We start from the raw sequence: 26422 nt of genomic DNA on the forward strand, positions 1-26422 counted from the left end.
ACGATCATCATAGTGCTAAAATCACTTTGTGCATATGGACCCAGATCTTGATAAACTTTAGTAAATGGCATGACTTCGTATAAGTGGCATGATGCTGGGATCACATGCACAAAATGATCTTAACGCTCAGTCGATGATATAGCATAAGAGTTACAATCATCACAGCGCTAAAATCACTTTGTGCATATGGACCCAGAGCTTCACAAACTTAAGTAAATGGCATGACTTGGGTCCCGGCAGTCCTGGCAAGTTTAACTTTGCTTGTTGACTGTTATTATCTCGTACACGCCATCAGCAACAGATTACCCCCATTCTACACAAGGTGCTCACTCAACACATAGACTAAAGCCTTTAGACTCCTATAGTTGTAGCTTAAGCTGTCTCCATTGAAGCATTCATGTCAGGTGAAGAATATATATACTACTCGTTTAAAACAAGTTAAAGAACACCCACAATTGGAGGAAGGCTGTGTGTTGCAATACCCCCAAGCCATGACAGATTAACTATAGTCATATGAAAAAATTGGGTTTTCTTTAACTTCTTTTGTCTGGTATATATATGAAAGTGCCATGTATCTAAACATTTGGCAAAAGAATGGCAAATATATATCTAAAATCTATTTTCACCTCATATTTTGTTGGGTCTGATTTCCTTTCATGACTTTTTACAAAAATAAAATATAAATGTAGAATATTGTAACAGGCAAATAGCCATCCATTTTGTCAGTGCCCCTCCCCAAAATCTAGCATTATATTTATACCTTCCGTGTCATGTTAACAAATTCTAATGTTTTGAATATTTCAGAGTTTCCTAGCAACCAAAGAATTATTTGTTTTCAGTATTATTTAAGAAATGTCTACCGGGTAGTCATTGAAAACTAGTTACTGAAGTAAAACATGTGCTGTGACTTCTTCACATTTTCACAAAGCCAAGGTGTATAACACTACAACACAAATCCATGTTATCAATGCAGATACCATGATGTGTAAAATATGGCGTCTTTTATAGTGACAACCAAAATATTGATTGTGTAGTTTGACTTATGAGAATTAAACTGTACTCAAAGTGAAACATGTTTGTAATTAAATGTTTGACAGTGCCTGCAGGCTAACACCAGACCAATTAATTTCCATGTTTTTTGGATGACCCTTGTCTTAGAGGTAGTCATCAAGCCATACTGGAAGTAAAGGCTGGAAGACCTAAAGTATCACCTGACCTATGAGGTCGACCATTTAGAAACACAATCAGGGCTGCAGGACATGCAGGACTGTGTGTGTGTGTGTGTTTCTGTGTTTGTGGATGATTGTACTAGTCTGGACTGATGCCGAATTTATAGTGCTAACCCACTGAGATACCATGCTGCAGTTTAACATAGATACCCCACTCAGACACAGAAAACTGACAACCAGTACTTGTTTTATACTCTTAATGCGAAGCACCAGGCAGGGTAACAAGAAGTACCATCTTTTAACATCTTTGGTATGACGCATCCAGGGATCGAACACCAGACCTCTCACCAGGCAGACACTCCATCCACTAGACCATGTAGGAGGTCATTACTACTAAAACATCTTGATTTTCTAAATATTTAAAAAACAAACATGTATTAATAAACATTGATGTATTCTATTTTTGTCACAAAAAGTCTACAAAAAATGTATGTATGTATGTATGTTCTGTGTGTGTGTGTGTGTGTGTGTGTGTGTGTGTGTGTGTGTGTGTGTGTGTGTGTGTGTGTGTGTGTGTGTGTGTGTGTGTGTGTTCTCTGTGTGTGTGTGTGTTCTGTGTGTGTGTGTTCGTGTATGTGCGCGTGCATGTGTGCGCGTGCGTGCGTGTGTATATGTATGTATGTATGTATGTATGTATGTATGTATGTATGTATGTATGTATGTATGTCTTTTGACACTGAACCCTGTGATTTAAAAAGCAGATTTAGATTAAATAGCAAATGTAATAAGAGCTACATCGTTAACTTCCAAATTTTCAGTCATTGTAGTCGTGTTTCTTCATCACACACCAGACAGATGCCTCGGTACACAATCAAAGCTTGAGTACAGAGGAAATTAGATTTCAGTATTCTCGTCATGCATTACAAGAACTGCGTCAGTAATCAATAAGAATACATCACTCGTCACACAAACACAATCTGGCTTCCAATTGTTCCAAGGACAAGCGTTGGCACCTGGATCATATTACTGCCTTAGGAAAAAGCAAGTATCAACAATCATTATAACAGTATACAGATCAATAATCAATAATCAATAAACGTTTGCTTGCTAATCAAACAGAATGGTGATTAACATTAATAAACTTCACGATATAATAGAATTGCAAGATGTGAATATTTCAACAGTTGAGCACTCAATCACTCATTCTTTCTACAGCACACTTATTTATAAATCAGTCGCTCTTTCTACAAGAACTTTTGTATTCTGATTGGTCGATCAGAAGTTTTAAATCTTAATATATCTCAAATTTGATGATCACTTCACTGCACATATAACTATCTCCTGCCTGCCGCTATTGTGTCCACTCGTCCTTTCATCATTTAAAGGGGCACTGATCTAATGGAATTCCCTGGACTGGTTGTTGCCTTTGTTATTGTTTTTTCCCCGTGAGTACCCGGATGATACGCAACGCAACTGAGCGTGACCAGAGACTGGGCTACCGTCTGCAAGGACAGCTAAATAAACTTGGAGGCTGGAGGCAATATTTGTTTTACGCATTTTTGCATAAACACTGATTGGTTAACCGTGATCTATAAAAATTTCGACAAAGGGCGCATGTTAATTAATTTCTTCAACCTAAACAAACAGACAAAAAGAACGGCGGAGCCCATCGGATGTCGTCATTTGGAAATACCCCAGATGGTCATAGTTTAATACTAAAAAAAGTATCCATGCAGTGAAAGCATTTTCGGATTTCGGATTGCGTCGATAATACGATATCTACTCCCTTGTTGTCATCCACGTTTTCTCGTATAACCCTACACTTGTGTATTTGTCGTCATTCACTTCAAGCTGAGTTAATGAATTTATTACAGGTACAATTAGTGGTAGAACCACTTAGATTACCTGACAAAGGTTCCCATTTGGCATTTATTGTGTCTGGGGTAATTATTCAATCTAAATCCAGGTTTGAAGTGAGGTGAAATGTGTGTTATGTAATATGCACGTGGCAGACCAGCAAGAGGTGAATGATCAGTTGATTTCCTTTTTTTGTGTAAATCAACGGATCGTTCCTAGTCATCAAAGGATTAACAGAAAATATGTTGATTGATTAATCACTGTTAATATCTTGCACAGTGGATATGTCAAAAGTGAGTGTTTACATGTCTAGGTTTACTAAAACAAAGGGAATACACTCATATCATGGCGTGAAGTGCCGATGTAAAAACAACATACTTTGTTCAAAGGGTTAACTGATTATACGTTGATTGATTGATCATTGTTATCTATCACTCAATGGATTTTTTAGGAACTGTGGACGTTATGAAAATAGTTGTCACGTGGGCTTTCTCAGCTGACCCTTGAGACTTGACACCTATGTGAAACACCTGAAACAATCCAAGTGATCAGTTGAGAAACGAACACGGGTTAAAATATCCCAAAACGATATATAGCTTTTAAAATATGTGATTGTTACAGAGACACGTGACAACGAATAAGTTTCTTTGTACAGCTGCAGACGAGTGGGATATTGTTCCTTTGTGTGGATATTCATGGATACATTCCTCGAACAAGGAAGCTGCCTAAAATTTATACACATAAATTTGGTAGGTTGTAATTATGGTATTTGCATTTTGTTTTCCTTCATTTGCTGTAGCATTGAACCGATTCGTCCTTGTTCCTCTACGTCTTGGTTGGGAAATTCTTCACTGCGCGATAGACGTTGTTTTCACAGGCCTTTTCCTTTGTAAGCGTGTATATATTACCTTCAATTTGTAAAATGTGATTCTCTCAGGCAATTTATAAAATGTGTAAATATTTCAGTCATTTTGACTAAAAAATCTGTCCAGATTGATTAAGACGATCAAAAGGGCCTACAAACATCACAACTGATTATTCTGTAGGATTAGAAGCCAAACAACATAGAAATGTACTTTTCAACGTAACATTTTCAGTCTCTTGGTGATGACATTAAACATCAAAATGTTTGGAATTCGTTATCATAATAATACAGATGAAAATGTTTTTCAGTCACTTTGTAAAATAACTGAATATTTAGGCGTTTAATAAATTTGAAAATGTTACACATTTTGACAGTAAAAAAATATACACACTATATAAAAGCAATGCTCAGGTGAAATATTTACTTTGTATTGCAAGTCAAAATAGTGTAAACGAAAATCGCAAAATTACTAAGCAAGTGTTTTATCAAAACTTCGTCACCATTACCGATGCTACCCACAAAGATACCTACATTTCCTTATTATCTCGAAAACTGTATTTCATTTTGTTGATCAATGTGACAATACGCCCTTATAACTACCCATACAAGTGACTAACGCGCTTACGAATGGCGCAGCAGAGGTCGCGAACTAGTCTAGATTTCTGCTATACATCCGGGTACTCACTGGGAAAAAACAATAACAAAGGCAACAACCAGTCCCGGGGAATTGCGTTAGATCAGTGCCCCTTTAAAATCAACTTTATAAAATCTGTACTGGGACTATGGGTTGTCTGCCCATGTGCAGCACGCACATCTCTGATTGGCTGCAAATCATAAACTAGTTCCAGTCTACATACCAGTTTTTTCTTAATCCCTTGTTTCAAATATGTATATGTTTATTTGTCAACAGTGAATTCTGAATAAGGCTACAAAAAAACCTGATATTTAAGGATGGACTTAAATATTTTCATTTAGGGAGGTGTTTACACTGCATAAATCCATGAGTGATACGACACTATATTCATAAATCCTTGTTACTAATGCCCTGACTGGTTTTAAAAGATTTAACAAATTCCACAGTCAGCTGCCACCCTGAAACAGCTGCCACCATGTCACTTTCACCATTACAACACATAATCTTTCCCCAAAGTGATCGTAGCTCTACGACTGTCGTAAGTCTATGTTATACTATGGGACTTACGATCTGCTAAGCACTCTGGGTCCTGCTCCACAAAGTAATCTTAGCACTATGACAGTCGTAAATCTATGTTAAAGTATGGGACTTATGATCATCTTAGCACTCCGGGCCCTGTTCCATAAATCGATCGCAGAGCTACGACTGTCGTAAGTCTATGATAAATTATGAGACTTACGATCATCTTAGCACTCCGGGCCCTGTTCCACAAAATTGATTGATCGCAGAGCTACGACTGTCATATGTCTATGTTAAATTATGAGATTTAGGATCATCTTAGCACTCCGGGCCCTGTTCCACAAATTGATCGCAGAGCTACGACTGTCGTAAGTCTAGCTTAAATTATGAGACTTACGATCATCTAGGCACTCCGGGCCCTGTTCCACAAATCGATCACAGCACTTTGTTTGTTGTAAGTCTATATTAAAGTGTGGGATTTACTATGGTCTTAGGGCTCAGGGCCCTGCTCCACAAAGCAATCATAGTGTTACGACTGTCGTATGTTGATCACAGTGCTACGTTTGTTGTAAGTCTATGTTAATGTATGAGAGTTACGATCAGCTCAGCACTCCGAGCCCTGCTCCACAAAGCAATCATAGTGTTACGACTGTCGTATGTCGATCACAGTGCTACGTTTGTTGTAAGTCTATGTTAATGTATGAGAGTTACGATCAGCTCAGCACTCCGGGCCCTGCTCCCCAAAGTGATCCTAGTGTTACGACTGTCGTATGTCGATCACAGTGCTACGTTTGTTGTAAGTCTATGTTAATGTATGAGACTTACGATCAGCTCAGCTCTCAGGGCCCTGCTCCCCAAAGTGATCGTAGTGTTACGACTGTCATAAGTCTATGTTAATGTATGAGAGTTACGATCAGCTCAGCACTCCGGGCCCTGCTCCCCAAAGTGATCGTAGTGTTACGACTGTCGTATGTCGATCACAGTGCTACGTTTGTTGTAAGTCTATGTTAATGTATGAGACTTACGATCAGCTCAGCACTCAGGGCCCTGCTCCCCAAAGTGATCGTAGTGTTACGACTGTCGTAAGTCTATGTTAATGTATGAGACTTACGATCAGCTCAGCACTCAGGGCCCTGCTCCCCAAAGTGATCGTAGTGTTACGACTGTCGTAAGTCTATGTTAATGTATGAGAGTTACGATCAGCTCAGCACTCCGGGCCCTGCTCCCCAAAGTGATCGTAGTGTTACGACTGTCGTATGTCGATCACAGTGCTACGTTTGTTGTAAGTCTATGTTAATGTATGAGACTTATGATCAGCTCAGCACTCCGGGCCCTGCTCCACAAAGTGATCGTAGTGTTACGACTATCGTAAGTCTATGTTAAAGTATGAGAGTTACGATCAGCTTGGTGCTACAATCGCCCAGGACATGCAAAACTTTCTGAGGCCATAATAAATTTTGCTGCAGGTCTGTGAACAAAGCCACCAGAAGTAGAAACTTGTGAAGGGCGACTGCTGAGTATTCTAGCTAGGGCGTGTTAAGAAGATTAATGTTAGATCAAGTAAGGGCAAATGTTGGCTTGCTGTGCCCTAAGCTCTGAGACAGAGCCTTGCAACTCCTGGAGTGGAGTAATGGAATTAGGCTTAAGAGATTTATGAGGTATTTGAGATAATCACCTATGCAAGTAAGAGATCAAGCAGATTGTGAACATTATTACCGTATTTAACCCACATGCTCCTTGTTGGTAGGTGTAAGCAACATTGTGCTTGTTAGGACACAAAGATGACCAGAGAGTTTAACCTGTGTATTGCGACATGATAAAAGCCATTATATAGAGGATATTATGTGAGTGTTTTATGTCATACTATGACATGAACACGAATATAATGTTCTATTTATTACAGAAGAAGATGTCTACATACAGAGACGAATTTGAGTGTTTAGCTATAAAGACAGCAAGTTGTTGAATGTTCAACAATCTTCAGCTATGGCATCGTTTTCAGTGTGACGTCATTCCGACCTCGCATCACAATAAGATTTGAATGACATCAACAATCTTCAGCAATGGCATCATTTTCAATGTGACGTCATTCAGACCTCACATCACAATAAGATTCGAATGACGTCAACAATGACATCTGGATGATGGAAACAATACACTGTTGTCTCGTGACGTGATATGACCCGAGGGTACATATGATTATTATGAAGCCCGATATGTTTGCCCTTGTAGGTAATAAAATAGAGTACCATCGTTCTACCTTTCTATGAACAATGTACAGGTAACATAATATGTGCAGTCATTGCGTACAAAAATACTTACTTTTATAGAGAATATAAATAATAATCCACAGCTCTTTTCAGACTTGTGGTCTATGTAGCAACTAGATTCGTAAGAAAACAAATACCGGAATGTAGATATTCACTGGTATTGAAACTATTCCATAAAGCGATCGTATACTAAGATTATTGTAACTGCCATACTTTAACACTGACACAACTGAGATTCCCTTCTGGAACGTGACTGGTGTGTTCAAGGCGATGTGAGGTGAAGTTAGGTAAAATAGGGTTAATATCACTTATATAGCGACATGCATGTGTGTGTGTCTGCTTGTACTAGTCAGGACATATGCCAGTTTAATAGTACTAGCACACTTCGATACCATGATGCAATTGAACACAGATACCCCACTCAGGCACATGACACTGACTTTGAGCCGACCAGTCCTTGTTTTAGCCCCTTAATTCTGAGCGCCATCCAGGGTAACAACAAGTACCATCTTATAACATCTTTTGCTATGACGCGGCCGGGGGATCAAACATGCAAGTCCCAGTCTCCAAACCATGCTCTATCCACTACACCAAGCATGGGGTTCAAGGGCATGTTCAAGTCTAATGGTTGTGTGTGGTAGACATTTTTTAGTTGGAATACAGTATACAAAGGCCAGGCATGACTTGTCCTGCTCGCCCCACTGCAGGTATTGATCAACCTGGCCTTATAAGTGGGCACTTTACATTCCTAAACGGAATTACCATATTGACACATATCACATGACTGATTGCACGAGTTACAACATCAGAACATGAGACACAGTCAGAGGCTACTTTGCGATTGATCTGTAATCAGATCATAGGTAATAATTAGGCAAGTAGCGCAGTACACATGCATGAGGAGTTCGGTATAAGTATATGTTAGAACATGCTTTGCTTTGAGTGTAAATTTTAAATACCTTCTTTTTAGAAAATACAAGGTCATGTATATTGGTCACAGATCTGTGGTGACCTTACGTTTGTCACAGATCTGTGGTGACTTTACGTTGGTCACAGCTCTGTGGTGACCTTACGTTGGTCACAGATCTGTTGTGACCTCACATATGGCTTTTCACAGATATTACACCACTAATTCATAAAACAATACCTGAAAAGTCCACAGGTCTAAGATGTTGCTGATGCATCTTGAGTCTTATTACAACAATACGATACACGATACATTTTTTACTGTATCGATACAAGATGATACACTCGCTAAAATAAAATATTTCTAACTCATTTAATGACCCCCAAGCGTTTTTGGTCAGTCAGTACTGCAAAATGTAATTAGCATTTCCAGTTATTAAAAACAGCCACTACGAAAATGTGTCTACAGCTAGCCTTTCCCTTTGAACCATTTATAGTTAAGAAGTTTCTATGAAATTTGACGAAAATATGCATACTGCATAACGCTACATATCGCAATCTATGAATCATCATATGTACTGTAACATGACCAGCTTGTATCGTGATACGTATTGAACCGTGAACAGCTTATATTGTCATACGTATTGTATCGTGACCAGCTTGTATCGTCATACGTATTGTATCGTGACCAGCTTGTATCGTGATACATTTTGTATCATGAACAGCTTGTATCGTCATACGTATTGTATCGTGACCAGCTTGTATTGTGATACCTTTTGTATCATGACCAGCTTGTATTGTCATACGTATTGTATTGTGACCAGCTTGTATGATGATACATATTGTATCGTGACCATCTTGTATCGTTTCACCCCAACACACAGCATTATATCTCACCTGGAAGCACCTGGGGCCTGGTTTTCCGGTCGGCATGGAGGTCTGAGCATGAATCTTCAGATCGCCAACAACTGCGATCATCGTCTTGCACACAATTCGTTCAATCTCTTCCCAGATCCACTCTGTATCGTGACCCATCGCGTTCATCTGCTGGAATACTGATGTCAGCTTACGCTTACTCCCTTCCTCGTCCTTCTCCGATTGGTTGAAAGTACTACTTCGCTTATTCAATGAATAATTCGTCAAATGCATGAACACTTCTTGCAAGTTTTTATTGGTCGGATTTTCGTATGGAATGGTAGAAAATCGGGCAAGGCCCTCTTTACATATATAAAACTCCAGCGGTTCCACGCTCGTCACTGTCACATACACTCGGAGATCAAATTTGAATTTCTCCAACAAAAACACATTGGACAAATATTCCTGGACTATATGGCAGCGGCCATTATGGCTGTTGTACTGCGTGGGTTCCCGGAGAAGGTAGATACCCTCGCCCTGCGAGCCCTCGCTCGGTTTGACAATATACGTGGGTTTCGGTTTCACCTTTTTCTCGGTCAGCTGTCGGACCTCGTTGCTGAACTCGTGAAACTGGTAGGGTAAAAACCATGAGCGGGGATAGAAGTCATAATCACTTGGGAACAGATTCCTCATGAAGTCCAGTGTTCGACACAGATTGATTTTACTTAACATTTCTTGTATCCCTGCAATGAAAATGCAATATTTTTTCTAAAATACATATACAATAAACTACGGTTATAACAAACTCAAAGGGACCACTAATGTTAGTTCGTTATAACCGTATTCGTTATAAGCATTTCGACTGAATTTCCTCTGTAGTCGTTGCATTTAAAGACTTTCAAAGACTATAGCCCAATCACTGTTTTACTATCGTTAACTGTGAGTGTTAATTGGGGTCAAGGTCTCAGTACTAATCCAGTTAATCACGTGGCCGCAAATGTTTTGATTGGCTGATCGGTGTCACGTGAGCAGCTCAGAGATTAACAGTTCATTATAAGTGAGTGAGTGAGTGAGTATGGTTTTACGCTGCTTTTTGCAATATTCCAACAATATCACGGGGGGACACCAGAAATGGGCTTCACACATTGAACCCATGTCAGGAATCGAACCTGGGTCTTCGGCGTGACAAGCGAATGCTCTAACCACTGGGCTACCCGACTACCCCAGTTCATTATAAGGAAAAGCATTGTCACTGACAGAGTACACGTGGGACCACAAATTGAGTTCGCTATATCCGTTATTTCGTTATAAGCATGTTCATTATATCCATTATTTTTTTTTATAAAATATACAGCCAATGGCCGAGACTGAAGAAATAGTGTGTTATATCCGTCAGTTCGTTATGAGCATGTTGGTTATAAATGTTGTTTACTGTAGATTACTCGAGCTGAGAACAAACCCTCAAGTTTGAGGTATCATGTGAATCAGATACAGATCTATACAAACATGCAACCAATATTATTTTCTATACCAAATATCACGTTCTCTCCTATGATGTTTTCGGGGGCACAGGTCGTCTAAAACGCCTCAATTCGCTGTGCAGTGTTGCCTCACTTGGGCATGCCCGAAACCTACGATTGTGGGTTCAAATCCCCATTTGCCTCGATTATTGTTTTAGGTTTGTTTGCACCCCATGCTCGCCAGCTTCACTTAGTGGTTAACATCTAAGACCTGCCTCACTTCGGGCTTTCCTCCCACATTAAGGTGACATGCCGTGCTAATGGGAGAGGGGGCACGGGTGGCCCAGTCGTCTAAGGCGCCGCGATTCGCTGTGCAGAGTTGCATCCCTTGGGCACGCCAGAAACCTATGATTGTGGGTTTGAATCCCGGTTCGACCCAATTATGTTTCTAGGTTTGTCAGCACCATACCCGTGCTCGTGGGTTTCACCAAAGTGGTAAACGTCTAAGACCTGCTTCACTTCGGGCTTTCCTCCCACATTAAGCTGACACGCAGCGATATAACTGGAATACTGTTAAAAGCGGCGTTAAACCCAACTCACTCACTCACTTCTAATGGGAGAGTTCAAATCACCTGTAGGGGGAGATGCTAACCTGCTTACACCACCTGGGCTACAACCATGAAGCCCTTTACACAGTAATGCAAAACCTGAGTCAAAGCTCACTCCCCTCTCATCAAAATCAAATCATCCACCCTCGGCATGGCACATACAGGGTAGTTACAAAAGGACAACCTGTGGAAAAATGGATACAGCAACCCTAGTGGTGTGACTATGAATACAGTCTTCATTAGAATATTTTCACCAATAGCTGTGAATGAATATTGATATGTCTATACAAATACCGCCGTGATATTGCTGGAATATTGCTAAAAGCGGCGTAAAACCATACTCACTCACTCACTATACAAATAATGGAAACGCTACCAACACAAATATTTCATTTTATCAACACCTTCACAGCAGAGCATGGCACCAATGTTGACTATAAATATTTAAAGTACTTATCAATGTCCCATGGACAATCGCCTGAATCAATCATTCTTTGCACCCCGTTGTTTCAGCCCTTGTAAACACACCCTTATCAGACCTGACAAGGTGATTTACCACAGCAGCACTGACCTCGTCAGACATACCAACACCTACTCATTCATTGACTAAAGTCAAGTGTTAAAAGCAGTTAAAAAACATACCCTGAAATTAATAGGGCATCTGTGAGTGTCTTTACGAGGGGCATGAGAACTTTGGTACACATTATGCAAGAACTGATATTAGCCAAATCACAAATGAATGTTCGAAACGGCCTGCTTCAATGATACTGCAATGCCCGTGACGTTAAATATTTGTATTACCCATGGTAATAGACATCGTATGATGTGCATATGAATCAATACATTTGAAGGAATTTGCAGCAGTTTCTTTAGGCTACAGAAGGAAACTTAGTTAACCAATATGTGACATGTCACACCCACACTCGAACTACTTCCGTTGCCAGGCTGTCTCAGGTATTGGCTCTTTCACAGTCAATGAGTTGGGATTAATCATCACTGGCGGATCGTGGTTGGGGTAATGGGTGTAGGGTGTGGGTGCTGGGGGTGTAGGGGGTGAGGTGGGGTGGGGGTGGGGTGGGTGAGGTGGGGGTGGGTGAGTATGAGGGTGCTGGTGGAGGGTAGATGAGTGATGTGTAGGTGTGGGGGCTGGGTGCTGGTGGGGTGGGTGTAGGGTGGATGAAGTTGGGGTGGGTGAGTATGAGGGTGTTGGTGGAGGGTGGATGAGTGATGTGTAGGTGTGGGGGCTGGGTGCTGGTGGTGTGGGTTGGTAGGGTGGTGGGGTGGTGGTGTGGGTGTAGGGTGGATGAGGTGGGGGTGGGTGAGTATGAGGGTGTTGGTGGAGGGTGGATGAGTGGTGTGTAGGTGTGTGGGCTGGGTGCTGGTGGTGTGGGTTGGTAGGGTGGTGGGGTGGTGGTGTGGGTGTAGGGTGGATGAGGTGGGGGTGGGTGAGTATGAGGGTGTGGTGAAGGGTGGATGAGTGGTGTGTAGGTGTGTGGGCTGGGTGCTGGTGGTGTGGGTTGGTAGGGTGGTGGGGTGGTGGTGTGGGTGTAGGGTGGATGAGGTGGGGGTGGGTGAGTATGAGGGTGTTGGTGGAGGGTGGATGAGTGGTGTGTAGGTGTGTGGGCTGGGTGCTGGTGGTGTGGGTTGGTAGGGTGGTGGGGTGGTGGTGTGGGTGTAGGGTGGATGAGGTGGGGGTGGGTGAGTATGAGGGTGTGGTGAAGGGTGGATGAGTGGTGTGTAGGTGTGTGGGTGTGGATGTAGTGGGGGGATGTCTCTTTGGGTTCAATTTATTAAGTTGCCATATTGTCCCCCTTTTCTCAAATCCCAGACCGTCTGTGTTAATACAATATATCAGTTATGTCATAGCATGTCCGCTTAATGTGGGATCTCTCACCTGGAGTGGTGCAGATCCCAAACATTTACCACTTTAATAAAAACCATTGAACATTGTCTGAAAAACCAAGGAACAAAAGCGGGATGAACCCACAATTCGAACTAATGTTCAGAGGATCCTGACACACCAAAGAGAAGCAACTCTGCATATCACAAACTTAGTGATATTGGGAAATGTACAACGAAAACATCAGGGAACTAGGTTTTTATACCACTATTAGCAATTGGCTTCACACATGGCACCCACATAGGGAATCAAACCTGGGTCTAAAGTGTGAAGAAATGACAGTAATAATGCTCTGTTGGCATTGTCTATGATATTTCTATTTCTATTTTTAGCCGATAACCATGTTTGGATTTCACATTAATTTATGCATATATTTTAGCACAGGGATCTTAAAAGCTATTTTTTATATTTTCCCTGTTTCTAACAGAATTCCGATGTAAGAACAAATGGGAAAGATTTATTCCCAGGAGGACAACAGACCTGGAAATTTGTTGACTCTCCCCGATGTGAGGTCGCTGTGGTCCTGGAAGCCAATCGCGTGCCAGTAGAAGTCACATGGTTCTCTCCGGGGCATGATGACCTGGAACATAGGAGTAGAGTGAGTGAGGGAATGCTCATCTACTCTACAGTCAGCAACATCGCTTCAATATCATGGCAACACTCGAGTCTCGGCCAATGGTATTATCAGTATGCCAGCCATATTGTTTCTGTTTTGTGGTATATTGGGTAACACAAATATATCAAGTTTCGTTATCATTTGTATTGTTTGAACTAAAATCTACACAGAAATTCATTCACAAATGATGTTTCCCTTTGAAAACGATTGACAAAACAGCGGAAAAGTGGAAGTGATTTTTCTCTCACATTGTTATCTCCCCTGTATCCATGGCAAAAAAATGGCGACAACTGACCATTCTGAGTAATACTTACTTTAGTACATAGAAAAAAGCATCTGCATGTCCAATAAGTATCAATCAGTGTCAAACACTACCAACATATATAAATTTAAGAACATGTTCCAAACACAAGGTCAAATCAAAGTAGCATTTTGAAATAACTGAACCCATCAATTGTGGCCTTGTTTTAGAGGTAAACATACACTCAATTTACAATAAGACAAAATTTTGTGTAAACCGAAAATAAGCTGACATTTATGCCTGCTTGGTTACAGCTTTTTTTTCATTTCTAATTTACAATAAGACAAAATTTTGTGTAAACTGAAAATAAACTGACATTTATGCCTGCTTGGTTACAGCTTTTTTTTCATTTCTAAGATCAAGACTGTTTGGGGGAACATAGAAGTAGTCCAATCTTTAAAAAATAAATTCTTTTTTATTAATTTAATATTTATATTTCCTTCCTTCACACATATCCTATTTTTTCCTCAGGCATTGTGACATCAATTTTTAATCTGCAGAAGTCTTTTGAAAAAAAAAGAGTGTTCTTAACTTCTTTTGAGTAGTATACATAAGTTTGCAGCATCCATAAAGAACGAGATAATGGTAAGTCTGGTTTGGTCTAATCTCCTAGCACTTGTCTAATTCTTCCACTGCAGTGACTTGCAGCAAGTCTATTGCCATTGACTTCCCATGATCAATCAGTCCTTTCTCTAACAAAAGACAAACCACTCAAAATGGCTTAAAACGCCTCCAGTAGATTCAAATAAAGCATTATCCAACGCTTGAGTTTCGATTTGATTTGCATGTACAACATTGTTTGTTACACTCATCCACAGCCGCCATCATACCGGGCGTGCTGACGACAATCACATGTTGTTCGTGTGGTCTCACTTAATCCTGTCTTTATATAACATAAATCAATAGCATAGCCAAGACTTGATAGCCTCGCTCAGGCGCCACTAACCACAAATTATTAAACCTCAATATTCCATTCTAGTTTTTCAGAATTATTTTGAAAACTAAATCATATTAATTTTTTCAATAGTTTTAGATTAAATTATGAGAATGGTATTTTTTATATGTTAATATAGTTAAAATGGAGACTTAATGCAGTCTAGTAATTCAATTAATGGCTTGTTAAAGCAGTGATTGTATTTACATGTATGTTGCCTGCAGTATACATGGTAACAACACAGAAGAATTGCCAAGGAAAGTTGTGTTTAAAAAAATCAATAAAAATATAAAAAAATATGTATAATTTAAAATGAAGTCAGGACTCAAAATTGAAACATGTTGACTAAAATTCAATTAAAAACATTCTCAGTAATGTTAGATTTATAGTAACAAAATCAAGATATTATTTGAAAGATGCATCTCAAGTTATTTTCCCAAAAAAATAAGATAAAAATGTTACATGATAGCAGGAGTTTGACATAGGAGTACTTCTAATGTGTCAAATATTGCTGTGTCAGTAACCATGGTTACATAATTTGAAAGATGAAGAGGTGGTAAAGAGATTGAACTATTTTGATTCAGGAAAACATATTTTGTTTAAAAACCTGCTCAGGTTAAGTTATTTGTTCGTCAAATTTAATCAGTTGTGAGGTTCAACGCAAAACTCACAGCCACAGGGAGATACTAAGCCTGACTTGCACCTCATTGTATTGTGAATATTTTATTCACATCAGTGAAATAGATTGTGGACAATTTCTTACAAGTTAGAAAACCCCTCTACAAAGACATACGCACTATCCAGTTACGAATAAAACATACAAGGAAACAGACTGAAAAAGATGGCAATTGTGAAAGGAAGCTATGGACAACGAGGTCCAATGTCACACAAACCGTATAGTCATATCTATAGAGTCATGTACAGATCTAAATGTCAGCTCATTTTTCGTTGTTACCATTGTGAGCTTTAAAGGTCACACTTGTTTTTGGCTCATGTGTTTTATTTCAGACACATAAGCCTCAGTAGGTTGAGATAAAAGATAAAATATATTTGAGTTTCTGAACATTCTTTAATTCTGGTTTCTATTATATAGTCATTTATTCAAGATGGGTTACTAAATTACTGACGCTGATTTGTAAATTGGGATCTGGTCATGTTTGGAGCACTCCAGCTGCAGGTAATGTCAAACAATTTCTTTCTGAAATCAAGTTATGTTTTAAGGCATCATGTACAAGACATTGTGCATTTTCCAGTGGTTCTAACACATACACATTTACCGTATTCGACGTAATAAGCGCCCCGCTCTAATAAGCGCCCATGGCGATATTTGCTAATATATTGGCTAGTGAACAATCCCAATCAGCACCCCTTCCGATTGATCAATGCACACAAGACTTATTTTTTCTTGTATAATACGCACTTGTGTGTTATATCACCCTTAATTATGGGCAATTAAATTCTTGAAAAATATATCTGTCGTATGTAATATTTCAGGCTGTTAGCATAAACCACGAAATTTACAGTTTTTCACGAACTCAAAATAATATTCTAATAAACGCCCCCTGTTTCTAATTTTGACAGCTCCCTGGGCGCTTATTACGCTGAATATGGTAGTTGTATTAAATATGTATTTGGTTGTGAAAATGTTATTAATGTTATCTCACTTGATAAATTTAGGACAGCTTTGACAAGGTTCTGTTCAAGTTGTCGTAATCTACAAATTGAAACTGGTAGATATGAGAGCATTGCCAGATGTGAATACCTTTCATACTTGTCTGTTCAGAATAGTTTAATTTGAGAGAGAAATATTTGCCCTTGAAATATGTAACAATGCCATCATTAAATAAGTTGTATTAATGCCAAATAAGCAAGAACATATTGCCCATAGTATTAGTTTAAATATTTACAATGCAATGCTTGTTAGGAGAAAAATACTGTCACATTGATTACACATTGTACCACATACACTGCAGTGGGCCATATCACAGTATATGGATCTGTAGTCAAGTCCATATTGAATAAAAGACTACCTTCTATTATTGTATGGTTCTATTGACACAGCACAAGAAATATTAATGGAGACTCGATAGACATGAAGAATAGGCTGGACGCATTGTTCATGGCTGGAATCACTGCCCTGATGGTCGGTGTGGTGAGTCGCGACTTAAACACAAGCTATCATAGTACAACTCTTTAGCTTTGGATGTTTATCGTGTTTACAGTAATTGCTTCTGTCAGACTTGTTTTCTTTATTGGTTGTTTTATAATTATAAATAATATGCACTGACTCAGTGATTACTCTAAAAAAATAAGTTGCTCTTTATTGCTATTTGTTGCTTTTTGTAGTTGGAGTCTGAGAAGATCCGGGGTAGAATAGGTCTTCAGCAACCCATGCTTGCCATAAAAGGCGACTATGCTTGTCGTAAAAGGCGACTAACGGGATCGGGTGGTCTGACTCGCTGACTTGGTTGATCCATGTCATCGATCCCAATTGCATGGATCGATGCTCATGATGTCAATCACTGGATTGTCTGGTCCAGACTTGATTATTTACAGACTGCCATCATATAGCTGGAATATTGCTGAGGGCGGCGTTAAACAACAAACACACCCTTGTAGTTGCATCATTTTGTTTTACCAATCCATGAAAGAACAGATAAACAAACAGGAAAATAAATTTTAATTACTGTTTTTCTTAAAATTCTGATTTATTCTGTTCAGTTGATCTGTAAACAATAAAAAACATACATAACCTCACAAACCGTCAAACTAGTCTATTGTTTTCATTGTATTATCCACTGGTGTAACAAACTGAGAAAACAGAAAAAACATAATAAAAATTCTGTATTTATTTTGTTGTTGCTAACCATTCATTCCGGTCAGTCGATTTGTAAATGGGAAACATAAAATAGTGTTGCCTGATGGACCGTCCAACAGTTCAAGTCCGTTGCTCACGATCTCACGTACAGCTGTCGCAGTTTACCTCCTGCCGTGTGTGTAGACCTCCATTATTGATGTGTAACCGGTCACAGGTACCCAAGTGTGGAATTAAACAACATTCAGAGTCAAGCGTCGTTGATCTCGGGGGAGATATAAAACTAGGATTGGTAGGTATGATTATCCACGGATGAGTAATCGTGGTTACTTTGTAGCATACAAAATCAATACAGCAATTTTATTATGTGTTGATATTGTTAAAGGTGGGTTTACTCACTTCGAGGGCTGTTGCTGATGGGTAAAAATATATGAATAATTCTTTTGTCTAAGATATTCCTCAATTCTTTTGTGTGACTTTAATCGGGAACAAGTTTCAGGTTGGGGTACAGCTGATTGGAAAGGGAGGGTGCATTGTGGATGTTGGGAATTCATACTGATAGTGGTGTCGTTTTCTCAAAAACACCAAATTTTGTGTTGTATTTAAGCCCCAGGATTCATTACGGAAAATAGAATTTTCGCATTTATTTATTAAACTAAATAGAATTTTCTCATTTAAAATATATCCGAAATTAAGCCCACCAATTTGGGAAGCTAACACTTTCTTACCTAAATAGGGGACACCCTTTGCTAAATACGTCAGAAACTGTTAAGTTGATTTAACTGAGAAAATATAAAACATGAATTTTAACTTTGAACCAGACTGTTGAATGCACATTAGAATTTGCCTCGTTTAGTGCATTGCCACGTATTAACTTTCGAAGGGAGTAAGTTATTAACTTAAGGAGGATCAATTCAAAATAAATATCTGAATTTAAGTCCATTGGCCTAAAGAAGGCTCATGAACATAATTATGAGTTGGCCTAAATACGGGAAGTCCCATCAGGAAAGAATAGTCTGTTCGTGGGCATCGCCTAATTTTGTTTTTTATAAACAATATATATAAACAAAAAATACTGCTTGGTTAGCTGATCAAATACCACTGAACCACTTGCAGTTTAATTGTAATACCCTAATATCTAAAAAACTACAGAATGTAACAGGTTCAAGGCATAGTAAACTACGTTTATAACGAACACGCTTATAACGAACTGACCGATATAACAAACTTATTTTTTAGCCCCAGCCATCTGTTGTATATATATGCTATAAATATGCTTATAACGAACTACGGTTATTATGAACTAACATTAGTGGTCCCTTTGAGTTCGTTATAACGGTAGTTTACTGTACGGTATGTTACAAGAAGGGCGGAGGTTGCTAGGGACCGACTTTCTTAAAACCCAAATTAGAGTGAGTGAGTGAGTGGGTATGGTATTACACAGCTTTTCAAGATGCTCTTTGAAAGGCATTTCGAAGTGATTCACATAATTTATCTTTTAAGATATTCAATAAATATCACGGCGGGGGACACTAGAAATGGACTTCACACATAGTACCCATGTGGAAAATCGAACCCGGGTCTTCAGCGTGATGAGCAAACGCTGTAACCACTAGGCTACCTCACTGTCCCTCCAATTATAAGAATGCTCATTCCATTTTAAAGTAACTCTGACATTAACCAATCAGTTTAATCTCCTGTCACACGCAGTAACCAAATAATAAACCCATTCCACGGATCAATGCCTTACGTCGATATGAAATGCATGCCCAGCCTATCTATATTCTTGATCGACCAGCTCCGAGTGGATTATCTCGGGCCCAGCGGTGCTGACAAGACAATCATGGAGAGAGAATATTTGCAAGTTTAATGTACTTGCTGCGGGATAATTATTGATTTGGAATAAACAAATATGTTTGATTGGCTTGACTATCTTTATGTATTTGTACTCTACATGTGATATGTTTACACAGTTGTGTTGGACATTGATATTATGACACGGTCACTACTTCTCGTGTTTGTGTGTGACAACACCGCCTCATGTTAGTTGTGTGTACACACTCTAGGTGTGGCTTATCGAAAATATGAATTGTCAATAACCTGTACCGTGTATTCTTTATTAAACTGCTACCAAGTACCTACCTGTACAGGTAAATCTAGGAGAATTACAGGGAACAGATTGTGAAGTGTGTGTGTGGTTCAAAAATTTAATTTGGTAGATGTTTGGCGATAATGTATATTAGTTAAGAATATTTTTTTTAATAATCTAAAATCATTTAAAATAATATCAAAAATAACCATATAAAAAAAATATATCTGTGTATGAATAGAAAATACTTTGTATGTAGATTGCAAAATCTATGCTATTTATGTGTTTCAAGAATTTTTTTTTAGATTATGCAGTTTCTTTTACAAGTCATATAATTTGTCGTTTAGGGCAATGGAAATAAGATATAAGTAATAAGTTAAAGTGATAAATCTGGTTCTGTTAGTAGGCTATTGTTCTAAGCTCTGAGGAAAAGAAAATGCTTTTCAACATCACGATGAAACTTAGTATTGTTGAAATGACAGCAATTCACACAGGACTACATACCCAGGTAATATACTGACCCATGGATGAATCCTGATTAATTCACACATCTCACAGTTTTAAAATGCAAAGTGAGTGAGTGAGTATGGTTTTACACCTCTTAGATCATTATTCCAGGTATATCATGGCTGGATTTAAAGTGAGTGAGTGAGTGAGTGAGTATGGTTTTATGCCACTTTCAGCAACATTTTAGCAATTCCACGGCAGGGGACACCAGGAATGGGCTTCACACATTGTACCCATGTGGGGAATCGAACCTGGGTCTTTGGTGTGACGAGCAAACGCTTTAACCACTAGGCTACCCCGCTGCCCCAGCTGGATTTAAAGCGTACAGACATTTCATTTGTCATTCTGAGGCCCAAAACCAATTATGTTTGGGAAATATTAATAATTGTTTATCAAGAACAGGGTAGGTCTTTAGTCTATATATTTTTAACTTTGTAACTCTCTTGGCATTTTATTTTCCAGATATGGTGACAGACTGAGACGGCAATGCACTATGCCATGAACTTTATATATCTTCCGTCCTGGTGTGCTAAAAATCTATGGTTCGCCACCTCACATTAGGATGGGCCAGGTAAAGGGAACAGCATCACTATTTTATAGTTCCAACTGCTTTGCATATTTAGTAGGATATTACTCTTCTGTGATAGCTTAATCTGTACATTCTTGTTACTGTCAACAAATTTAGTGGTCCAGAATAATGTTACTGGCATCGGTCTAGTATACACACATACCTGTGTATTTGTTAGGTTCATGAATTAACTTAGACATAGTAATTTAAACACTGAAACTCAGTGAGTGAGTGAGTGAGTGAGGTTTTACATCAAAGCCCCTCATTACATCAAGATCACCTCTAATTGCAATCCTGTACCCATGGTAACTGCTACAGTTCGATCAACCAATCTTCTTGTTTTACGTTACGCCACAAAGTGCATATTTCCATGCAAAGGTCATGTGTTGGTTTGACTCCAGACCCCTCGACACGGACAGGTCTAATCAAGGGAGTGCTCTGGTGGCTCAATTATATAACTGACCTATCACGCCAGTACATACCGTAATGCAATGTAACATTTGTCTTGAAGAAATAGACTGATTGACACAGGCAGTTTGAGTCAATCTTGAACATGCCAAAACAACTGCATTAAAATGCTCCATCACAGATGGTATCAAGTTTTACTTGAAACATGACAAAGCTATTTTCAACCTTCATGTGATTTTTTTAAAACACTTGAGGTTGTGTATCTGACTTAAAAATCTCAATTTTAAAATATTTACATTCACTCACAAATATTGAAGTTAACTATATTTCAAATTTATATCTTTCAAAATAAATTTTCGTTTTACAATGAATAAAGTGTTAAAAATTTATTATTTGGTTGCATTTATTAAATTATAAAGTATGATTATGATTAATTATATCTTGTAGTTATATGTTGATATGATTACAAACCCTAATGACAAAATGACAATTACAAAAACAGCCAGGAAACATATGCCAAACATATCTGCACATTTTTATATATCTGAACCATTTAATGACTTTTTAAAAATATAACAATCTATTCTACAACATATGGTAACATAAAATAAGATCATAATTCAATATACAGTATTAAACCATGGTATAAACTCATTTAACATAGCTGTTGCAACAATGTGGTGACTACATGTAGTTTCTAATACATGAATCAAATATATGGCTTTTCCACAATATATGTTGTATTTACAATACACACATTTTCAGTCAGTTCAATAAATTTCAATACCCTAAACTTCTATAAAGTATACTATATTCACTTTCCATGAAATTGTTGAAACAATGTTTTGAATAGTTATGATTTTTCACATCACTTTTTAAACTTTATGAAACAGGCATGATAAGTAAATTTCAATACCCTAAACTTCTATACAGTTTTCTATCTACTTTCCATGAAGTTTTTGAAACAATGTTTTTAATAGTTCCAAGTTTACTTTACTTTAAAACTTTATGAAACAGGCATGATAGGTAACTGAAAAAGTTTAATTTGTCACCTTTCAAACAGTTTGGAATTTCATTACTAAAGAATAACTTTTCTAAATTAATTAACAAAATTTAAACAATTGTCACTTAAATTAACCTACCTCTCTCCAGCCCAAATCGTGAATGCATCTTCGAACTACATCAATATTAGACCGTGCTTTGGAAGTATCCACCGTCACATGTCCCCTGTATATAGGCTTCAACAGTGGGGGTGGCCGCACCGCTGGGGGTACCACCAGCGTCGCTGATGTATCAGGGTGGCGCCGGTCCTCCCTAGGCTGTCGGCCGTCATCCTTACGGTGGCGGCTGTCGTCCCGTGGTAGGCGACCTTCATCCTTACGGTGGCGACTGTCGTCCCGAGGTAGGCGACTTTCATCCTTACGGTGCCGACTGTCGTCCCGTGGGTGGCGACTGTCCTGACTTTCAACTTTCTGATCACCCGAACTTTTATCTTGTCTTAACCTGGAGTCTCTCTCCTCTCGGTGTCGCGTGTCATTCTTAAGACTCTCTTCTCTATAAGATATCTCACGTCGTCTCAGTTCTCTCTCTTCTCGGTGTCTCATGTCCACGTCCTCTCGATATCTCCTCTCTCTGTCCTCGCGATGTCTCATGTCAGTTTCCTCGCGAAACCTTTTCTCTTCCCGTTGTTTCGAGTCATTCGCTTCTTTCGCTAACCTCTCCCGTCGCAACTGTGCTGCTTTCTTCAAAGCTAAGTCCCGACGACTGTGGTCTTGGGGCTTGCTATATGGGCTGTTTTCCAGCCTATTTTCCAACGGGGCACTCATGCTTCAATTTATGCCATATCTGATTACATTGTTAAGAGGCACATTTTGTTTCAAGTAAACGGGCACCTGTCAAGGCCAAGATATTGGCGATAACGACACTGAAAAATCTCTCCAGCGAATACAGGTCCGGCACACAGTCAAATTGGTCGCGTAATCTATGTGTTTGTATATACCATGTCACTATGCTGTATTGGATCATACCCCTCCACCGAAATAGCTTTTGACGGCCGCGCCATAGAATCCATTGTTATTCATTAATCATTCACATAGGGGAAGCTCCCGACATTTTGTGTACTTGCGTCCATGGCAACAGCCCCTCCCGCCCTGCCGGGCTTGATTGGAATACATAGAGCCTCGGGCAGCACTGGTCGATACCCGCTATTGTAACTACTGTATCTAAACAGATATAAACAGTCTTTGTCGAAGTAAATATTCTTCTCGGCTTCTGAGATTAAAACATTCTTAAAGAGTTTGACAATTGATCGAGTCGCACGTAAAATGTATTGGATTCGCTCGACTGAATCAATTTCCGACTCGTGTTTAATGGTTACAAACTTAGTTTTTTGTTTCTAATAAAATAGCGGAGGGGCATCCAGAGAGTCCGGACGCCCCTCTCCACCTTTTGAAAACCAAATGTAATATGGCGTACTCATCCTCACACACTGAGAGAAGATTTTGATATTTTGGACACCTCCCTTTTAAAAAATAAGAAGAATAACGGAAGTGAAAATAATTCATCGGGCAATAATCATCCTCGAAAATACAGAGTGTTATATTTCCATTTTATTATGAAAAATATGTATAATAAAAATATTGTTCAAATATGAATATAAGAAAATTATCATAAAAAGCGCGTGTCATTGATGATTATTCATTTACACAAGGGATTAATCTCTGACAGGCATTTACTGTGTGGAATAGGACCGGCGGTTGCTGGTGTTTTCTGTGTTATTTGTTGGCAATAAACGCCAGTGACCGATTGTTGATTGTTATTTTAATTATTCACAATGTCAAGATCAAAGATCTTCAACAATGTATGTAATGTTATTTTTTTTTGTAGGATTAATAGAAATAGCAGAAACAGGAACTGTAAAACGGCTAAGAATCACCAGAAAGATACCCACGGCAAACATATCGGCAAATGAAAACATTTGTCACCGATGCGCCGGAAATTTTAGGCCCGGGCCCCGTTCCACAAAGTGATTTTAGCGCTAAGTCGATCGTAACTCCCATTCTTTAACACTGACTTACGACAATCGTAGCGCTAAGATAGCTTTGTGGAACGGGCCCGATTGCGGAGCGTGTGATTTCAGCACTTTCACTTGGACATTTAAATAGTTTATACGAATATTATTAATTTTTTCTCTTGAAAATTGACTAAATGTTTCTTGGAAAATTGGTATTTGCAGTCATTTATTTTTCACTTTAGTTGCATTTTAACTTCTTTTGATTTGTATATATTTTCCTGTATCGGCGGAGTATATTTATTGAATATGTCGTGGGACCAGGCTGTACATTAAGTAATCGCTTGTATAACTATCGTTTATATGACAACTGATGATTTGTTTGTTTGTTGTTGTTGTTTATTTATTAACGCCGCACTCAGCAATATTCCAGCTATATGACGGCGGTCTGTAAATAATCGAATCTGGACCAGACAGTCCAGTGATTGTCATCATGAGCATCGACCCACGCAATTGGGATCGATGATATGCATCAACCAAGTCAGCGAGTCTGACCACCCGATCCGGTAAGTGACCTCTTACGACAAGCATACCCGGTAGTCGCCTTTTACGGCAAGCAAGGGTTGCTGAAGACCTATTCTACCCCGGACCTTCACGTGTCACTGATGATTTGACGCATATCCGTAAATATCGTGCTGGAATTAATTAGCTGCTAATTTATATTTAATTTACACTTCCACTCCACGTCTGTATAGGACACAGTGACATTACTTGTATATACAAATGTGTTTCTGTATACATTTATATTCGTTAACTGATGTATGTTTAATTCTTGAGATTCGTTTATTAACTTTTTAAAGTATTTTTAAATCATGCTCTACAGAATGTCATTCCACGATCAGTACGAAATCCCCACTACTGGAAGCATTCGTAAAATGTGCAAAACATTTGTCGTCAATCGAAAAAGCAACAACATAATTTAAGAATCGCTCCACGATAATGAGATATTTGGGGCGTAGGTCTTGGTCGTGTACTTAATCATAACTCCCGTGGACTAGAGGATACAGTGTCTGCCCGGAGAGCGGAAAGTAAGTGTTTTGATATCCCTGGTCTCGTCATACCAAAATAGGGGGCACGGGTGGCCCAGTCGTCTAAGGCGCCGCGATTCGCTGTGCAGAGTTGCGTCCCTTATGATTGTGGGTTCGAATCCCGGTTCTTCCGATTACATTTCTAGGTTTGTCAGCACCATATCAGTGCTCGTGGGTTTCACCGAAGTGGTAAACGTCTGAAACCTGCATCACTTCGGGCTTTCCTCCCACATTAAGCTGACACGCCGTGATATAACTGGAACACTGTTAAAAGCGGCGTTAAACCCAACTCACTCACCCATACCAAAATACTTAAATTACCAAAATTCAACATGGTACTTGTTGTTACCCGGCCTAGCTCGACACCAAAGGGATAAAACACGAACGTGTCGGTTCGGAGTCAGTACACTTTGTCTGGGTGGGCTATCCATGTTAAACTGTGGCATGGTATCTCAGTCTGCTAGCACTATACAACCGAACTAGTACACCCAGCCATTTTGGGGAGAGTGTATTTAGTTATAAGTTTGATCCTTTCATTGATGGTATTGTCACCAGGAAGGCAACCTCCATTATCTATTCACTGGCCACATTTCACTTCAAACATTTTACAACCTCACTTCACCCAAAGAAACCAGTCATTGGACTGAAAGGTAGGCCCGTGAAGATTCGGGGTAGAATAGGTCTTCAGTAATCCGTGCTTGCCGTAAAAGGCGACTATGCTTGTCGTAAAAGGCGACTAACGGGATTGGGTGGTCAGGCTCGCTGACTTGGTTGATGCATGTCATCGGTCCCAATTGCGTGGATCGATGCTCATGTTGTCAATCACTGGATTGTCTGGTCCAGACTCGATTATTTACAGACCGCCGTCATAAAGCTGGAATATTGTTGAGTGCGCCGTTAAACAACAAACCAAACCAAAACCAAACTAAAAGATAGACATATACATATACCCTTAAGAAATGTTGTATTACACAAGAAATGTGTCAGTTTCATTTTTGTTCTAATGCGAATGTTTTGTGTGGAATTTTGCCAGCTTGATTTGC

The 26422-nt window shown here is 39.1% G+C and overlaps 1 protein-coding gene across 1 annotated transcript in view; it reads right to left on the reverse strand.

Moving 5' to 3' along the window:
* Nucleotides 1–23346, reverse strand: part of LOC124120231 (tubulin polyglutamylase TTLL11-like) — a 53842-nt gene extending 30496 nt beyond the window's left edge. Inside the window, exons 1-3 of the mRNA XM_046483003.2 lie at nucleotides 22424–23346; nucleotides 13524–13623; nucleotides 9118–9818 (exon numbers count right to left, since the gene is read on the reverse strand). Of these exons, the coding sequence (XP_046338959.2) occupies nucleotides 9118–9818; nucleotides 13524–13623; nucleotides 22424–23107 (1485 nt within the window). The 5' untranslated portion in view covers nucleotides 23108–23346. The remainder of the gene's footprint in view (nucleotides 1–9117; nucleotides 9819–13523; nucleotides 13624–22423) is intronic.
* Nucleotides 23347–26422: the final 3076 nt, after the last annotated feature.

Source organism: Haliotis rufescens, unplaced genomic scaffold (genome assembly GCF_023055435.1).
Source record: "Haliotis rufescens isolate VD_foot unplaced genomic scaffold, xgHalRufe1.0.p SCAF_8, whole genome shotgun sequence".
Lineage (NCBI taxonomy): Eukaryota > Metazoa > Mollusca > Gastropoda > Lepetellida > Haliotidae > Haliotis > Haliotis rufescens.